The sequence below is a fragment of the Triplophysa dalaica genome, chromosome 10, assembly GCF_015846415.1.
Source record: "Triplophysa dalaica isolate WHDGS20190420 chromosome 10, ASM1584641v1, whole genome shotgun sequence".
NCBI lineage: Eukaryota > Metazoa > Chordata > Actinopteri > Cypriniformes > Nemacheilidae > Triplophysa > Triplophysa dalaica.
The window spans coordinates 10737584-10750031 of NC_079551.1; the positions used below are offsets into that span (position 1 = coordinate 10737584).

Here is a 12448-nt window from a genome sequence, read left to right on the forward strand (position 1 = left end):
CTGCACACATGAGACTATCGTAAGATGTGTAGGTGAGGTTCAAATGCGATCAATTCCGCCTAGATGCCTTGCAGGGAATTTTCTCATGCCTTGATACTTAAGTTGCTTCTGGCCTCGCTGAACCGTAATGCCAACCGCCTGATATCTCTCCCTCAGGCATGCTATTAATCTTATTTATTTTGGCATTGTTTTGGGTCAGTTACCTTCCCTACTGAAATGTTTCTGTCCTTTTGTCCTCCTTTAAAATCACTGGAACTAAATGTTTAACTTGGTGGAAATTTCTAACACAATGCCAGACATCTTGGATTCCAAAGTGTCATAAAGCCTGATGGATTAAGGTAATGGCTTTAATATTGTATCAAGGTTGCCCAGCCCTTGTCATGACATGCCTTTGAGAAACAAGAAGTTCTCAAAAGAATGTTTCACGTCTGATAAGTTTAAACTTCATTGACGCCCAGATAAAGAATTTCTAAAGTGTCCATTTTTAAAGTTTAATGTTGTTTATGATGGCCTTGTGATTATTCACCATAAGGCTTATGTACACCAAATACACAATAAAAAGCTATAGAAGTCTGGCGAAACCCCCATTTGCTCCAGTAAAATAGGTGGTGCTACATGACTATTAGATTCACTCCTGTACAATGCATTGTTTTTTCTATCCAATCATGGTTGACACTTTTCTTTGGTGAAGTCATACATAGACATTGAGCAATCTGACCGATTGCTATGTATCAAGAGTGCTGCCATATTGGAGAGGGCAAGGCAGCCATACAAACAAACACACAAAAGAGAACTACTACCTGTCACTACCTTACATTTATTCATTTGGCAGATAAAATAAAGTACAATATTGTGTACATTTCTAAACCGATCACCAAGCATTAAATTTCCAACAACAGAGAACAGTAGACTGATCATTTTGGATCTCCACATACATCGTGAACCCTTTAAGTCGGCATGAAATATTTTTTTTTCATTCTAATCGTTTTACACAGTGGTGAAGTATTTATCATAAAATATATATACGTGCAAATATTTATGAATTTGGACTTGTAATCTTTAATCAAAAACAACCTCCTCCCCCTCTCGAAATGACTTCTTTTCACTTCTGGTCCCTCGAATGGCGCGAGGGCGGGGCTGGAATGACTGACATATTGCAAACTGGCGTTCAAAACATTTCAGAATTCGGGTATACCTCACGATCCAGAAAAAAAAAATCGCTACTTCTGTTTCATCACGACTTTATATTGTTATTATAATTGGTTGAGAAATCTAAACCATTTTGTGATTTTTGTTTGATTTAGAAATACTAAATACTGATTTAGTTCACTTGTATGTACATGGCAGTTTTGCCCTCCCCAATATGGCGGCTCAGGTCTCTAATTAGGCATCTTTGTAGTTCTTTGTTTATTGTTGGGCCCCCAACTCTAGTGGCTGACCCCTTATTACACGGAAAGTGACTTTGGCAAAAAAAAAAATGGGTTTAACGTTAGACTGAAATTAATGTATCATTCAGTTTGAAGGATCCAGTGTTGGGCTTCCATCTCGGGTTGCTGAGTCATTGAAGGCACCTGACAGAGCTATAGTAAAGGTTTATAATCATGCAACTTGTCATTACATTTAATCACAAAACGCTTGCCAGTTTGTGTTTGATCATCTGACATTTCTGTTTAATCCACCACAAGGTAAGGCACCATTGCTTGTGTGTCCTCCGTCCTGTGATATGAGCTTTGTCTGGAAGCTTTAGACAAAACAAAGTGTTAAAGTAATAGGTACCTCTGTACGACTGTCCTTTGAAACCCAGGGGTTACCTGATAGCTGCACCATCGGTTTTCCGTGCCGGCGTGGAAGAGTCTGTGAGTGTGACCCTCTTCAATGCAGTAGAAGAGACACAAGTGCATCTGCAGCTCAGCGTCAAGGGCGAGATCGTGGCGCACAGCCACGGTGCTGTACGAGGTGAGAAGTATACAGGTCTCGTATCACGCAGAAAGACAGCCTTTACTTAAATTCCAGCTGACTCATAAGAAAAGCTCAATTCAACAGATAGCGATAACAGCTGCTCAACCATGTGTTCCTTTTGAAGTATCTTAACCTCAAAGGGTCACTACCCTTGGTTCAGGAGGTCATATAAATAGAAATTGTTGATTTAAAAAGCACTAGTCCTGTGGGATGTAAGTTTTACTTTATCTGCTATTCATGAAATATCCTTATATTCCATTTCAGATAAAGGCACCATCAAAATAAAGGTAAGCCTGTTAGTCAAGTAAGCAGACAAATTTAGGTCATATGTTAAACTGGCATAAAAAGCAATGAGCAGAACGTAACGGTTTTATTACCGTCACAATCTGCCCAGGTGCCATCAGATGTAAGAGGTCAGGCACATCTGAAGGTTTGGGGGAACCGGCAGCTCAATGAGGGTGGATACATCTTCCACAACCACACCACTGTGACGGTGGACAGCAAAGGGACAACTGTTTTCATCCAGACCGACAAACCAGTCTATAAACCCCTACAGAAAGGTCTCTATCACATCTAACAGATGGGTTGCTCATGAAGTTAAAGGGATAGTTCATTATTTTCTTTCGTTTATGTCAGTTAAAACTTTCTTTCTTCCGCAGAACACAACAGAAGATATTTTGAAGAATGTTGTTAACCGGCACCCATTCACTTGCATTGGTTTTGTGTTCTTACGATAGAAATGAATGAGTGCTGGTGCTGTTCAGCTACCAACTTTCTTCAAAATATCTTCTTTCACGTTCTGTGGAAGAAAGAAACTCATTCAGGTTTGAAATGACAAGAGGGTGATTAAATGATGAAGGAATTTTCATTTTGGCTGAACCATCTCTTAAAAGGGTTAATTTGCCTTTTAAATAAAACGCTTTAAAAGGGATAAAAAGCTTTTTTAAACCTGTATATATATTTTTTTTCTGATGTAGAGTGTATCTATATTATTAATTTAAGTTCCTTGCTAATTTTTTTATTTCCTTTCTAGTTCGTATAAATGTTTATGCCGTCACACCAGATCTAAGGCCTTCCAGTGAAAAGGTAGCACAACTTCTTCCTTGAAATTCAATTCTGAAGTGTACTTTGAAGTAAGACGCAAAATCCCAATTAACACTGTTTGCTTATTGTCCAAACATCATACAAAGATTTTCAGAAACAGTTTGATTTTCAAATTCTACTCATTGGATGCAGTATATAAACACATATTCACATGACTAAGGAAGCTTTTGTTAAATATGTAGCTTTATTCTTCCTCTAATAACTTCCGTTTCATGTTTGTTTTACAGATCAACGCATACGTAGTGGTGAGTTGAAGCCGTGGAGAGTAGACCACAGGTTGAGATGCACGAACGTGTGTTTTTTTTCCCAGCAGGGTACATGTTACAGAGCTGTAGAGCTTGACAGCCGCACCGCGGTGTAGGGTTTGACCCTTGAACAGATGCTGACGGTCGACGAGGGAGATAAAAGGGAACGAGTGTTCTCGGGGAACCGCCCCCCACCGATCTGTGCCTAACGTCCACTCCTTTCCCACATGCTGCTCGGGCTTTGAAGCGTCTTTGCTCGATTCCAGAACATTCCTCCGAAAGCTGTGCAATTGGCCAAGGGGGACCGGCAAAAATGTTTGCTATGTATACGATGTTTCATGTTTATGTTAGTTTGGCACCGTCGGCCTCTGGCTCTCGCCAGAGGAAGTGTCAGGCAGGGTGTGTGCAGTCTTACCTTGATTGACGGGCTCCTGTAGCGTTGCTCTTAAAGTCAAAGCGAGGTCAGTTTGTGTAAAAGCATCATTGGGTTTGGACCAAGTTTGCTGCCTTTTTACTAGTGGTCCATATTTAAGCTTAGCAGATAAGCAAGAACGCAAGTATTTTTCCACATACTTTTTAAGATTAGACTTTGTTTACACAGGACCCAAGAGGATCCCGTATAATCCAGTGGAAGGACATGAAGTCTGTTTGTTGTGGTAAGAGTTGTTACTGTCATTGATACATTGTATCACACTATCTGGTGTTAAAGGGATAGTTCACCTTTCATCATCTATTCACCCTCATGACATTCCAAGCCTAAATCACTTTCTTTATTCTGCCTAATACAAAAGAAGGTATTTTGAAGAATGTTTGTAATCAAACAACATAGACCCTCAGTTACTTCTTTTGTGCACGAGGGTGAATAAATGACATAAAATATTCTAGTGACTATAATTTAGATATTTTCTATTGTTGCTGTCAGGAATCGTTAATGTGAGCTTCCCACTGTCGGACCAACCAGTGTTTGGCGAGTGGTTTGTTTTTGTGGAGATGCAAGGCCACACATACAACAAGTCATTTGAAGTGCAGAAGTATGGTAAGATGTTTAGTCTCAAGTAATAAAGGCAACAAAATGTTGAAAGATTTGTTAAAAAAAAAAAGGAAATGCCTTGACGTCAAGAATTATGTTTTTTCTCAGTATGGCTACATGGAGGCCAATGCAATATATGTTGATAACTGAATGCGTTTCTTGTCATCTTGAACAGTTATGCCCAGGTTTGAGATCCTCATTGAGCCTCCTCCTTACATTCGAGACCTTAACTCATGTGAACAGGTCACGGTCAAGACAAGGTAGGAGAAAGAATCCAGTACGTATCTTACGATTTGCTTGAACAAGTTACCAATCTCACATCCACCCTGACTTCCACCAGGTACACTTTTGGAAAGCCGGTGACGGGCAAATTAACAGTTAACATGGCTGTGAATGGTATTGGCTACTACAGGCATGAAGTTGGTCACCCGGTGATGAAATCAATGGAGGTAAGGGAACGATAAAGCATTTACCTTTTGACCAGCTTTACCAGCAGCTTATTGAGTATGTGGACCAGTCCCAATGCCGAATGGCCAACTCTTAGTCACTGACTCCTTTCTTCTAAACAGATTAAAGGCTCAGCCACCTTTAGCCTCTGCGTAAAGGACATGATGCCCTTAGAAGTTACCGACCATTTCCGCGGAACAGTGAACATGTGGGTGACCGTGAACAGCGTCGACGGTGGATGGCAGACGGTGTATGATGATTCAACACCCGTCCACAAACAACTCATCGACATCAAGTACTCCAAAGACACCCGGAAGCAGTTCAAGCCTGGCTTGCCCTACAAGGGGATTGTGAGTGGAGAATCGTTATCTGAAGATGCCCAGAAAGCGTTCTTTTTCTAATATCAATGCTAATTTGAAAGAATTTTTCCCCACTGACCCCAGATCGAGGTGACCTTTCCAGATGGGAGTCCGGCGGATGGAGTGCAGGTGCGGGTTAAGGCCGAACTCACCCCAAAGGACAACGTGTATACCAGCGAACTAGTCTCGCAAAATGGCAAGGCCATTTTTGAGATCCCGTCCATCCCCACAGCTGCCCAGTACGTCTGGCTGGAGGTCAGTGGGAGGGATTTGGAGATGTAGAAGATGTTGAGGTGGTTTAACATCTTGATTTAAGGGGTTGGATTAATTGTAGGTACAAACCCTACAGGGGTGTATTGATGATGAGGTCGGGGAAAATGAAGTCACATAAGTTAGCCAATGGCTAATTAGCAAATTGTCTTTCATTTTCGTTTTTGCTACAGTCAAAAGTGACAGCCATCAATGGCAGACCAGCTGGTGAACAGTATCTTCCCAACTATCTGTCCATCAGTAGCTGGTATTCTCCTAGCAAGTGCCACATCCAGCTTCTAAGCCCTGGTGCTCCTCTTATTGTAAGAAATTGTAACTTAGTAACCAGCAAGTTTCATGATTAAACATGACAATTTTTTCCAATATTGTAGACATTTGAAAATGTTAATAGTGAAAGATTCTGTTTGTGTTTAGATTGGACAAGAGGCTGAGATCTATCTGAAGTCCACCTGTCCTTGTAACTTCACATTGCACTATGAGCTTGCATCCCGTGGGAATATTGTCCAGTCGGGTCAGAGACATTCTAACAGCACGGCCCATCGTGGAAAGAGAGCTACCATCACCTTTGACACGAACATACACGCCACCACTAAACCACCATGTGATTCAGGTCAGTTTTACTACAAGATGAAATTCAAAGGACATTAGTAGGCAGGTACAGTAACAGAACAGAAAGTGAGTACTAAATAATTAAAGGTGCAGTGTGAAGATTTTAGCAGCATGTAGAGGTAAGGTTGCGAATTGCAACCAATGGCTCACTCCAACCCTTCCTTTCGAAGCCCTGCAGCGGGTCTCACAGGACAAACATGTCGTCGCGTTTTTGCTTCTTTGCTGAAGGAGATAACGTATTTACAAAGCACGCTCTGTAGAACAGTTTGTCCAATTAGGGCTACTGTAGAAACAACATGACATGGGGACTGACGGTGTATGTAGATAGAATTAGCTCATTCTAAGGTAATAAAACATAATAATAAATATTAACGCTTTTATTAATAAAGAGACAGTATGTAATCTACAAGTTTCTAAATTTAAAGGGCTAGTCTCCTCATAAATTAAAATTCGGTCATCATTTGCTCACCCTCACATTATTTTAAAGACTTTCTTTCATATTCCATGGCTGACATTAAACATTGTCATTCAAGGTTGAAACAATGTTAAAGTGATAGTTCACCAAAAATAAAAATTCTGTTATCATTTACTCACCCTTTTGTCCTTTCCACAAAGGTTTGAAATGTGAAGCAGGTGAGTAAATAATTACAGAATTTTCATATTTGGGTGAACTATCACTTGAAGTACTTTTTTTTGCTTGATGCCCTCTATCTATGTATTATCTCTCTGTCCAGACTCAGGTGTGTCCTCTACTCAGGCGGAGACAGACAGCTGTGTGTCAATTCTACATTTCAACGTGACTCCTGCCATGGCCCCAGTCAGCCGCCTACTGGTCTACTATGTGCGGGACAACGGCGAAGGGGTGACAGACAGTCTGCAACTTCCTGTTCAATCTCGCTTTGAAAATGAGGTGGGTTTCTTGCCTTACTTTGAACTAGTGGTGGGCATAGATTTTTTTTTTTAATCTAGATGAATTCCAAGATTAATCTAGATTAATCTAGATTAAAGTGGCTCATTTGAATTCTGCCGAAGGCATTCAGAATATGTGTGCTACCCAAATAATGACTAAAAGTAAGTCTTTGAGAACGGGTTTCTCAAGCCAGGTGGCGCATTAGACCAGGGGCTCATCTCCTGTTTCCAAAATGCATCACAAACTGCTTGAGAAAGCTGTTCTACTATGATAATTGGTGATGAAAATAAGTTATGTTCAATAAGATGAACTTGTGTTTACTTCCGCATTAGCTAAGGGATGATTTGCGTTTAGGTGGTACTTGAGACTGGAAGAGCTCCTACAGTACATTTACATTTAGTCATTTAGCAGACGCTTTTATCCAAAGCGACTTACAAAGAGTGATGGAGCAACAAGCGATATGTCATACAGGAGCCATAATACATTAGATCTCAATACAAAGTTACTGGTTTCAACTAAACCTAGACCACTACCTGTTGAGAGAAAGTGTTTTTTTTAAACCAATTCCGCATTGCACAAGGTGCAAACAACCTTAGTCTTGTCAATGTTTCCATTGGGAAGCTTCTTAAAAATTAATATTCCCTGAAGCAAACCCGGCGGCTTCATAGCTGCATCCATGTTAGCACGTCACGTTTGATGCGTTAATTTCACAGTAACGTTATGTTGTGTTCAGACCAAACGCGAATGGCGTGTCAAGCGCGAGTGATTTTTATGTTAATGCAAAGGTGCTAAGGACGCGAATGAAGCCCTGGTTATGAGATGATGAGGCGGCGCTGAGGACGCGAATGAAGCCCTGGTTATGAAATGATGAGGCGGCTTCTGCTTCCGCGAATGATGCGAATCAAGCGAGTTGAAAAATCTCGTTCTCGCCCCGTACAGTGCAGTTAAGCTTGTATACATCCGCGCTAAAATATCAAGGTGAAAGTCATCATAGCTTGCGTAGTATAGACCCAGCTCCCAACCCAACTATGAGAATAGATTAACGGCGAATTTTTTTTATCGCGCGATAAGAGTCTCACTGCGTTAACGGCGTACCACTACTTTGAACACATAAAAGGGTAATTCACCTTATAAATTAAAATTATCATGTTTGAAACGCATTTGACTTGAATTTCATCCGAGGAACACAAGGAATAATCTTGAAAAATAAATAAGGATCCAGGTTTTCAAGCTTCAAAATGACAGCTTTGAATACTACCTAACCCTACCCAATTGCTTGCAAACTGTTGCTTAAACGTGCTTACTTTTTTCATTAGGTTTCAGTGTCTTTGTCCACAAATGAGTCAATGCCGGGCAGTCCGGTCAACCTCAAGATCAAAGCCGAGAGGGGCTCATGTGTTTGTGTAGCTTCTGTGGATAAAAGCATGTACCTTATCAAACCAGACTTCCAGCTCACACCTGAGAAGGTCAGCCCTCATTAGATACCTCTTTATGTACGTTTGTTAAATGTTACTCTGGGGGTTTTTTCCTAGCTATATTATTGTTTGAACTTGCAGGTGTTCAAAGAACTGCTTGACTTTGATGTATCTGACACCTTCGGGGTATCCAAAGATGAGGGGCACTTCTGGTGGCCAGGATTGTCGTCAAGGCGACGACGCTCTTCTGTATTCCCATGGCACTGGGATATCACAAAAGATGCCCGTTTTGCTTTTACGGTGAGGGCGTTACTGTTTTCTCATATTGGTGACATCCCACTTCAAGGGATTCTTTACCCACAAAATGTCTGTTATCATTTACTCACCTTCCAAATCTGTAAAAATGTCTTTGTTCTGATGAACACAGGGAAAGATATTTGGAAGAATGCTTGTAACCAGACAGATCTTGCCTCCCATTCACTCCCATAGTAGCAAACTAGTTCTGTAGAACACAAAAGAAGACCTTTTGAAGAATGTAGGACAGCAAACCGTTCTGTGGCCTTTTTTCCCCTACTATGGTAGTCAATGGGGGGCGAGATCTGTTTGGTTTTAAGCAATGTATACAGGAACAACTCGAAGGTGAGTTAATGATAAAAGAATTTTCATTTTCTGGGTGAAGTATCCGTTTAAGGACATGGTGTTGGTAATGGCAAGGTAATGAGTTAAATCCCAAATTCTACAAAATGTCCATATTGTAGGAGACCGGGCTGGTGGTGATGACAGATATGGTGAGCCTGAATCACAGGCAAAGTGGAGGGATGTACACAGATGAGGCTGTGCCTGCTTTCCAACCGCACACATCAACCCTTGTGGCAGCCACGCATACCCGGTCTGGGACAAGGTACGCTTACTCGCAACGTTTAGAAAAGGCCCTAAGATAAGTCTTAGAAGTAACTAACATCTTTTGTCAATGGGTGTTTTAGGGCAGAGAATCGCAGGCGAACATTCTTCCCAGAAACATGGATATGGCACTGCTTCAATGTCAGGTAACAATATATAAGTTTGGTGTTTCTTCAAAGTTTAAGGAGTTCTTTTACATTGCAAGTTAAAATGGACTGAAATATTTTAAGATTATTGCATTGGTGTTTGTGTCCACCAGGCCATTATGAAGTGCTAAACTCTATGGACATTCGATGTAGTTTGCATCTGTATCTCTATCTCCAAATGAATATTAGTCTTTAAGTCGTAGATGGTTATTTGTTTATGTATTTCGGTAAATTCTCTATGATCTCGCTTGATGCACATCCTGTCTTATTTAATTGCCAGCAATGTCACCGGAGAGGCCGAGTTACGCTTGGATCTTCCTGATTCCATCACCACGTGGATAACAGAGGCTATCGGTCTGTCTGCCGAAAAGGGGCTCGGCCTGGCTCAAACTGCAGAGCTGCGCACGTTTAAACCCTTCTTCATCGACTTCACCCTGCCATACAGCGTCATCCGTGGTGAACAGACCAAAGTCCCATTGACGGTGTACAACTACCTTTCAACTTGCGCAGAGGTTCGTATGTTTAGTTTAATCCTGGAACAACATTTCAAAATTAACCAATTTGATTTGTTTGAGAGGAATATAGTTCCAAGACCTAGAAAACGTGTTAATCCAGAAGGACATTGTACGTCGTAAAATGAAAAATCATTTAGTGCCAGAGAGAAGAGAGTCCAGAGAGGAGATGTGCACCAGGGATCGGTGTCGAATCCTTCAGGAACGATGGGAGGACATGAGTTAGGCAGCATGGAAAATGTGCAATGCACCTCCGAAATTCCCCAGAATCCTTTGGGAGCCCTTGGGAAATCATAAATTGGAGAATGCGGCATGTGCTTATGTGCTGTGGCGAAATTCCATGACTGATTTATGCAATCATTCTCTCTAGGTCCATGTGAAAGTATCGGTGCCCAAAGGGATCAAGTTCGTGGGTCACCCAGGGAAACACCATCTGACCCGGAAAAAGTGTGTGGCGCCCGGCGAGGCCACTCCTACATTTATAGTTCTGCTCTTTTCGGAATTGCTGACGGCCAACATCACAGGTCGGTCCAATAAATATTTCAACAGTGTCTGTATAGATGAAAATTCAGGTTTGAACATTCTTGTGACCACCTTTAGGTGCACCTCAGGATGCTATCCAAACGGTGTTAAAATGAATGTTCATATATGCTATCCTCATGTTTAATGCGCATATTTATTCTCTCTTCTGTGTGCGTAAGAATTTTGATTTTATTACATTGTCAAAAAGATGTTCTCATCATAACGCACATTCATGGGAACATAACCGTGACATGCTAGTAATCAATCGCTGTCACATATTCATACTTGACTCGTCTCAGCTTGCGTTTTTGTAAACATTGCCCCATTTCAGCTTTTCTAAACCGTGTCGTTGCATTTTACGTAACAACCTGGAAAACAATGGTGTTTTTGGGTAATCGGACAGCTTCAAGGAAAAGTACATGAGGGGGTAGTGGGGAGTGCTTTGAGGGCTCTGTGGCATGTCAATGAATTTGCAGGTCAGTGCTGGCCAATGGGACCCCCACGGATCTGTTCTAGTCCCCCTGGCTCCACGTCCTTCCCTTTCACTACACACATACAATGGGACTTGGCTGGCGAACAGCCATTCTGCTGCAGAGACATGTGCGTATCCTGTTCTCCTCAGGCCATCAGGGTCTCGGAAGACATTACGGGGTTTGTGAAATAAGAATCGCTGCCAGAGGTCTCAAATGTTGCACTCTTGTATATTCATGTGAAATTTGTTCATGCAACTTTTTCCCACTTTTTATGTCCCCAAAATGCAAGCTAAATCAAGTTCATTTGACTTTTCGTTCTTTTTGCAGCTCGAGCTGTGGCCTACAGTGAGCCTAGTTGCTGCTCGGACGGACTACAAGCCAGCAAAGGGGGTAAAGCGGGCGAGGAACAAGAAGACAGGAGAAGCCCGGCGGGCATGGACTATGTGCGCAGAACCGTGCTGGTAGAGGTGGGAGACATTTTGTAAATCTCGGAAAGAGAAGTCTGGAGTGAGTTACTAAAATCTATCTCTTCTCGCTTTACATTCTTAGCCTGAAGGTTTACCAAGAGAGTACACATACAGCGTCTTCTTCTGTCCAAACGGTAAACAAGTGTTTACAGTTCTGCATTATTTCTCAACCCCCTGGTTGTTATGTTGGCCCTATCATCCAAAGGAAATTGACAGATAATCTCCAATATGTTGCTCATAACATTGCAGAACGAATCCACATCTCCTCACCCAACAAATACGAGTATCAATACGTGAAAAAGCCGGCCAAAGTCACACACGTTCAAGTATCCGTCAAAAGCCATAACGATGCCCACATCGCCCTCTCGCCCACTGCCCACGACAACACGGATATGGTGGAGATCGTTCTGGGTGGTCGGCAGAACTCGCGCTCCTGGATCTCACAGGGCAAGATGGGCGAGCCCGTTTCCAGCGCCCAAACGCCGGGCATCCTCTCGTGGGATGAGTTTCGTAGCTTTTGGATAAGCTGGAGAGAAGGTGGCGTGCAGGTAAAACAAGTTTCTTTGGATTATCTACATTTTGCGTGTGTCAGAAGTGGCCACATTGTAGATTTGACAAAGGACTGGATTATTCTTTTGAGTGTGTGTGTTTTGTATTTGTTTGTGGTTGATTGTCTCAACTATTGACCCTGGTGCCAGGACAATACACTACAAGTGAGGTCATCCTGCTGATGTCACTATAAAGACCCAGTGATGTGTAACAATTACCAGTTATAGAAAGGCATAGAAAAGCTCCGATCCAATGTTGAGATTACGTTGCTCTCCACAGGGAGCAGTCACACAGCACTGGGGTCAAATTTGTTTTGATAGTGACTTATTTTCACCGTAGAATGATGATCCATGTTCCATTTTAAATGGTTTAATGACTCTCGTCCGTTTATGTGACTCCTGACTGGGTCTATGGAAGCTTGATGGAAGCATCTTTTGCCAAGCCTTGGCAGTTGTTTTTTACGAGTCCCATGTACTTGTAAAATGCAGTATTCATCAAACTGCTTTTTTAGTAGAACTTAATTAGTTTCCA

General features: G+C 41.8%; 1 protein-coding gene across 2 annotated transcripts in view; it reads left to right on the top strand.

Annotated features, from left to right (window-relative positions):
- Nucleotides 1-12448, top strand: part of cpamd8 (C3 and PZP like alpha-2-macroglobulin domain containing 8) — a 31473-nt gene that overhangs the window by 1229 nt on the left and 17796 nt on the right. For both annotated transcript variants that reach the window (XM_056759125.1, XM_056759124.1), the window contains exons 2-24: nucleotides 1805-1956; nucleotides 2224-2246; nucleotides 2354-2519; nucleotides 2993-3045; nucleotides 3291-3308; nucleotides 3910-3964; nucleotides 4231-4344; nucleotides 4514-4598; nucleotides 4679-4787; nucleotides 4908-5135; nucleotides 5229-5399; nucleotides 5588-5716; nucleotides 5829-6024; nucleotides 6758-6933; nucleotides 8250-8399; nucleotides 8490-8648; nucleotides 9107-9249; nucleotides 9332-9394; nucleotides 9675-9906; nucleotides 10277-10430; nucleotides 11229-11368; nucleotides 11451-11502; nucleotides 11618-11916. In XM_056759125.1, the coding sequence (XP_056615103.1) occupies nucleotides 1805-1956; nucleotides 2224-2246; nucleotides 2354-2519; nucleotides 2993-3045; nucleotides 3291-3308; nucleotides 3910-3964; nucleotides 4231-4344; nucleotides 4514-4598; nucleotides 4679-4787; nucleotides 4908-5135; nucleotides 5229-5399; nucleotides 5588-5716; nucleotides 5829-6024; nucleotides 6758-6933; nucleotides 8250-8399; nucleotides 8490-8648; nucleotides 9107-9249; nucleotides 9332-9394; nucleotides 9675-9906; nucleotides 10277-10430; nucleotides 11229-11368; nucleotides 11451-11502; nucleotides 11618-11916 (3067 nt within the window). The remainder of the gene's footprint in view (nucleotides 1-1804; nucleotides 1957-2223; nucleotides 2247-2353; nucleotides 2520-2992; nucleotides 3046-3290; nucleotides 3309-3909; nucleotides 3965-4230; nucleotides 4345-4513; nucleotides 4599-4678; nucleotides 4788-4907; nucleotides 5136-5228; nucleotides 5400-5587; nucleotides 5717-5828; nucleotides 6025-6757; nucleotides 6934-8249; nucleotides 8400-8489; nucleotides 8649-9106; nucleotides 9250-9331; nucleotides 9395-9674; nucleotides 9907-10276; nucleotides 10431-11228; nucleotides 11369-11450; nucleotides 11503-11617; nucleotides 11917-12448) is intronic.